This window comes from Carassius auratus, unplaced genomic scaffold (genome assembly GCF_003368295.1).
Source record: "Carassius auratus strain Wakin unplaced genomic scaffold, ASM336829v1 scaf_tig00021960, whole genome shotgun sequence".
Taxonomy (NCBI): Eukaryota; Metazoa; Chordata; class Actinopteri; order Cypriniformes; family Cyprinidae; genus Carassius; species Carassius auratus.
This window is the reverse complement of record NW_020525147.1, coordinates 218,892-224,864: the sequence shown is the minus strand read 5'-3', so window position 1 is coordinate 224,864 and position 5,973 is coordinate 218,892. Positions and strand designations below refer to the sequence as shown.

Here is a 5,973-nt window from a genome sequence, read left to right as displayed (position 1 = left end):
TAGCACAATTGCCTATACCAATAAATAATCACAGGGCACTGTAACTTACTCATTAATATGTCAATATTACATTCTTCATATCAATTATTGTGATCTCTTACTGTAAATTACTGCAAATCAAACAGTGGTATGTCCAGCAAACCACTGTTGACCTATCAATTTTCAATAAGGTTATCACGCCTTATAATTCAAGGAAAAATATTCTCTGGCCATGAAAACATTATCCTATCCTTATGATAAATTTAGTTTCTAAATTTAAAGCTTGTAGCTATAGATCAGACATCTCAGTGACTCATAATGTGAGTGGGGTGGAGTCCAAGCCAATCGTCAGTATATGGGTTTTTAATAATTAAACAAGTAATACATCAAACTACAAATCACACAGAGTAAATATGCGTACGACAATACAAACAGTAAGCTTTACAAGACATAACTGAATCCAAATAAAAAAGAGAGAGAGAGAGAGAGAGAGAGAGAGAAAATAGAATGAGATCACATAAGGAGCTCAGGTATGGAAATCATAGTCAGTAACTTTTGGAAGCCAACAACGATCAGATCACAGCAATAATTTAAAGCAGCATTTAAATCTCCATAGAGAAAGTGATACTTGCAAAGTGTCCAATGTGCATGAGCTGGACATCGGGGCGCGCTGGATCTTTTGAAACCGGCGTGCGCGTGCTGGAGACCGGCGCACGCTGGAGGACGTGGTCTTTTGTTCTGTCCTCGCGCGGTATTTGAAAGGTTCAACAAACAATGTTCCAGAATTCGTCTTCCTTGCGTGGAGAGGCGAATAGTTGAATAAACTTAGTAAAGAAAATAAAAGAAACAACAAAAACGAAAGCTTCCAAAGGAGCCATTAAAATGGCTTTTTATCTCAGCCCCTGTGCTGAGGGGGTTTGCGCTATGATCGGAAGCAACGTTGGTCGCAGAGGAAAGCAGCGTGTCCGAGAACGGAGAAGGAGAAGAAGAGAGAGGGCGGACCTTGTTCGGTCGTTCTTATGGCTTGAAATGGTTCACGCCCCTTTTTCGCGTAAACAGCCAATGAAAGTCCGCAATCTGAAGCGGAGGGAAAAGTTCCTTTGTCTCTGTGGAGACAATCCCCTGGAGATCTAGGGCTTGTCCAAATTCCAGGGATTATTCTAGCAAGTTTGTAATTCAGATTACATAAATTTTTCATTACTTTGCTCTAGATAAATGGGTCTGTCAGAGCATGACGATTAGAACAATACTAAACATAATATATATATAAATGATCAAAACATGAAGTTACATTCAAATGCAGAATTACACATATTTAAAGATTTGATTAACACATGATAACACTGCAGATAGTCCCAATTTATATGGGAAATTTCTAATGCACCGCAAAATCAATAACATACACATTAAGACTACATTTGAGTACATTTTACCATTCTTTTGTAAGGATTAGGTTTCCTGTCCTGTGTAGTCCTGTGTGGTCGTAAAGTTTTACGACCTGCAGGGGTGGGGGTTGCAGAAACATGGCTCTCTTTGAGAAAGTTAAAATGAGGAGAGACATTTCCTAAAGTATAAGCTAGCAACTTATACTCTTCACATAACAAGAATTAACCATTTTATGCAATCCATAAACATATTTAAAATACATATTAATAAGGACTTACAAAAGTAAGGAACTTTACGAAAGGTTTCCTTTGTCTCCAGTGTGTTGGAGGAATTTGGGGGGGTTTTCAGGTCTCCTTTGAAGCTCGCCCACGTGACTCTGGAATTTCTTGTCGTAAAATAATTTAAGTCCAGCCAAGCTGGCGCCAGGCTGAATTTAACCCTTGAATCGATGACCTGATTATGTGTTACAAGATGAACGGGACCAATCAATCCACTTTACATTTTAAGCTCACCATCTCTTTTTTGATGACTTTCTCTGGTATTGGGAATGCAGCGTGGAAGTAGGTTCCTGTGTGGAAGTAGGTTCCTGTGTGGAAGCCACACTGTCCTCAACTTCAGGCTCCTGTACTTCTGGAATAAAGTCATCTGAGTGCAAAGAAAATAAGTAATAAGTTTAATAAGTTTAAAGAAAAAGGCAAATCAAAATATAAACTAAGGATCAATTATGCATAACATTTGTGTCATGGTGACCAAAAGCAATGATCAACAGTACAAGTTTATAAATATTCAGTATATGACACGAGTCTTGCAGATGTGTGTTGTGAAAAGCGCTATACAAATAAACAAATAGAATTGAACAAATTACACATGGTTTCCATAATTCTACAATACCGTGGTAGAGAGAGCCAGTTTAAATTAGACTTGCACTCACACTGGTAGCACAATTAAAATGTATGCCCTTGGCAGATACTTTCTCCCCAAAGCAAATTACAGAACACATTACAGTGGCAATAGCCCTGGAGCAATGGGATGAAGCATCTTGCTAAAGGACACAATGGTTGTGGAGATCAACTACCTTTGGATAACTATACCTGCGGTGTAGCTTACTGTACCACACAATTAACTGGAAACAATGTCAAACATTCCCCACATGTAAAAGGCAGCATGTCTAAAACAAGTCAACTATTAATTTAAACTAAAAGGTTATATTTATCTACATTTAACAGTCTAATTTAAATGAGATATCTTTCATAACCAAATTTTTTTTTTTTTTAAATCATACAAACATACCTTCCTCTTGTGAACACCCATCCATGTCAACAGTCTCTAAAACAGCAAGTAATAGAATATGAATGAGCTGTAAACCTGAAACTGCAATCAATCGGTCAAGAGTATACATCTGTCAAATGACTACATAAATAGCTGAATAGACTAAAATTGTTTAGTTAGTCACATTATAACAATAAAACCTGCCCTCTTCTTCTGCATATTGAGGTCAAATACTTCTATTCTGTTCTATTCAATTCTATTCCTTATAAAATACTATCTACTATTCTAAAAGAGAACGATTTATAAATGGACAATGCTGTGCTTTTTAACTTTCCTTAATAATAAAAAAGACTTGTATATCAATACCAGTCACATCAAGCTGGATTTCATCCAGATTCTTCCCCTTGTATTCTCCTAGCCGTCCCTGTTCCAGCGCTAGAAGAACTTTGCTTATTTTAGCTAGCTGGAGGGTGCCCTCTGGAAGGCGGTAGTGCTTTCTGTGGAGCTCTATGTTATGCCCAAGGAAATCTGCCAATTGGTCGAGTTCTGTAGTCTTGAGATTCAGAACAGTTGACAGAGTAGCAATGTGTTTCCTAAGTTTTGTTGAGGTTAGCGCTTTGGGATGTTTGAGGTCATCACATTCATTCACAAACTGCCTAATGCAATCGGAACCCCTCAAGTAATGTACAGAGAGCGGCAATGCAAACAAGTATCCGTTTTCACGCAGTACACCACATTCTTCTCGCTTTTCAGTCAGAGTATCGATCGATTCTCTCATGACCGGGGTAAGGAGAACAGGGACTTTCCTCCCTCTCTTTCCTACTATGGCAATCCAAACAAAATGTTTGCAAAGCTTCTGCTCGAGTGCTGTAAGGGCTAAGTTAACATCTTCATGTGTTTTTGATGTATCCTTTGACATGAACGCCGACAAGGACATTCGGGATACTTCTCCTGCTCTTCGTCGGTTGAAGAGGATAACTTGCGCCAGGGTCCCTCTAGCAAGGTCCTTCCAGTTCAAGGGAGAAGGCTCTTCTTGCAGGGCATTCAATTGCTTCTGCTGTTTCTCAGACAAATAGCAATGCAGTCTTTGGACATCCTGTGTGAATGGTAGAATCTGAGGAGAATTCCCCTTGGTCTGGTTAAGCTGAGTTAGCGCTTGACTTGCAATGTCAAATTTCCAACTTTATTGGTATAGCAGTTCAAATTCCTCAGCATCTTTGGCAGTCTGTTGATCTTTCATCTTCAATCCTTCAGATTTGATAAACATGGCTAAAGCATGCAAGCCATGTCCAACTTTGCGAGCTAGAGACGGACGTTTATATTTGCCAGTTTCACCACTGAATCCAGCAAGGCATCTTGCAGCCGAGACAACATGAGTGTACATTTCAGGCTTTATGAGTTCTTTGGTAGTCTTCACGTGTCAACTTTTTTGCTTCCAGTACCAGTCTGCCAAGCTCTCTCAGTGTTTGTCGAATATATTGGTGCTGGCTGATTACATACTCATTCTTTCTGAACTGTCTGTAACCATACTCAAGAATGCAGCGGTCTTCCTTAATAGCAACTGCAACCTCATCCTGATTCATGCCACTTAAGAACTTCCAGTACTCGTCGCTAAATCCACTTGGAGCAGGTTCAGCAAATGCACACAAAGCTTGAACTCTTGTTTTACCTCGTTTAAATGTCTTACCCTGAGGCTTGAAATTAACCATACTCAAGAATGCAGCGGTCTTCCTTAATAGCAACTGCAACCTCATCCTGATTCATGCCACTTAAGAACTTCCAGTACTCGTCGCTAAATCCTCTTGGAGCAGGTTCAGCAAATGCACACAAAGCTTGAACTCTTGTTTTACCTCGTTTAAATGTCTTACCCTGAGGCTTGAAATTACAGACCTGAAAATGACGCCACATCGCTCTTTTTCGGAACATTCCATAGCAATATCACAATGCGTGAATTCTTGTCCATCGGTCATTTGTTTTGGCTGCTTCCATGGGATAAGTTTGCCTTTGTGACTCTCCAAAACTTGAGTGTTGTGTTCAAAGTTACCCTTGTTTCTGAGAAAATCCAACTGTCGTCGCCTTTCTTTTGAATTCTTTGGCAAGCTTAATGCCTTCGTGACCTCAACCACATCACTGTGTCTACACGACAAGTGTCTTGACATTTTCTGAACTACCTGTCCACAATACAAGCAATGATGTTTTTTATTATATCTTCTGGAACCATCCTCCTTCTTTAATACTGGATTAACAAAGACCGATGGCTCTTCTTCAGGTGGCATTGAAACACTTGTCTCCTTGTGTCTTCCCTCTTCTAGGCTATCAGGAAATCTTTGTGCCGAGTCATGACTTGTTTCAAATCTTCTGCTCTGACTGGACTTAAATCGACTCTGACTTGAAGACTCACTTTTGTTCTGACTGGACTTAAATCGGCTCTGACTTGAAGACTTGTTTCTGCACTGACTAATGGATGACATTTTGACAATCTTTTTTTTTATTTTCTAAGGATAACTCCAAGCTGCAGTCACTGTCATTGCTTTCCTCCCTGGGATTTGGAATATAATCATCTTCACTATCATAACAGTGTCACGGTATTACGCTGCCTGAAGGAATACGGAGTCGAGGATAAACGGAATAAGGTTTTTAATATATCCAACACAGGGGATATCCAACATGGAGCACAGAGGTAGACACACGTAAGTAGCAAATGATGATCAAGTGAGCACAAGTGAGAAGACCCGACAAAACAGAACTGAAGGGACACGGCTTATGAACAACAGATAATTGGGGAAACACAGGTGGATGGAATCATTAAATTAACAGGGACATGGAACACATGAGGAAGATAATGGACACACCTGGGAACTAATCAAACACGGAAAGACAGAAACTGGGTCACGGGCAAAAACACATTAAATGAGTCCAGGTGTGTGACAGTACTCCCCCCTCCCGGTAGGTGCGTCCTCGCACCGTAGAAACAACAGGGGGGGGCGTAGGTGGGAACTTGGGAGGAGGTTCCGGTGGAGGACGGACTTCCAGGAGGGGGCCAGCGGACAGGGACCACAGAAGGAGGAGCCAGGGAGGAGACGACGGAGGAAGGAGCCAGGGAGGAGACGGGAGCAGGAGGAGCCAGATGGTCCACCAGAGACCAGCCAGGACGGAGATCCAAGGTGGAGTCGACGGCGGGAGGAGCCATGGGGAAGGAGGGGTCGACGACACCAGGGGGCCGACAGGCGGAGACTGCACCGGTGGGTGAGGAGCCCAAGATGGAGCAGCACAGCCGCAGAGCCAGGGGGACGTCGAGGTTCCGGAGGGCCTAGGTGGAGCAGAAGGCTCAGGCGACCA

At 41.6% G+C, this 5,973-nt stretch overlaps 1 protein-coding gene across 1 annotated transcript; it reads right to left on the bottom strand.

Moving 5' to 3' along the window:
* Positions 1 to 1,672: 1,672 nt before the first annotated feature.
* On the bottom strand, positions 1,673 to 4,059 carry LOC113077203 (uncharacterized). The gene is made up of 3 exons (XM_026249658.1): positions 3,001 to 4,059; positions 2,656 to 2,691; positions 1,673 to 2,010 (listed from the first exon to the last, which is right to left on the bottom strand). Exons 1-3 carry the CDS (start codon positions 3,569 to 3,571, stop codon positions 1,874 to 1,876), a joined length of 744 nt encoding a protein of 247 aa, XP_026105443.1. The 5' UTR covers positions 3,572 to 4,059; the 3' UTR covers positions 1,673 to 1,873.
* Between the last annotated feature and the right edge of the window lie 1,914 nt (positions 4,060 to 5,973).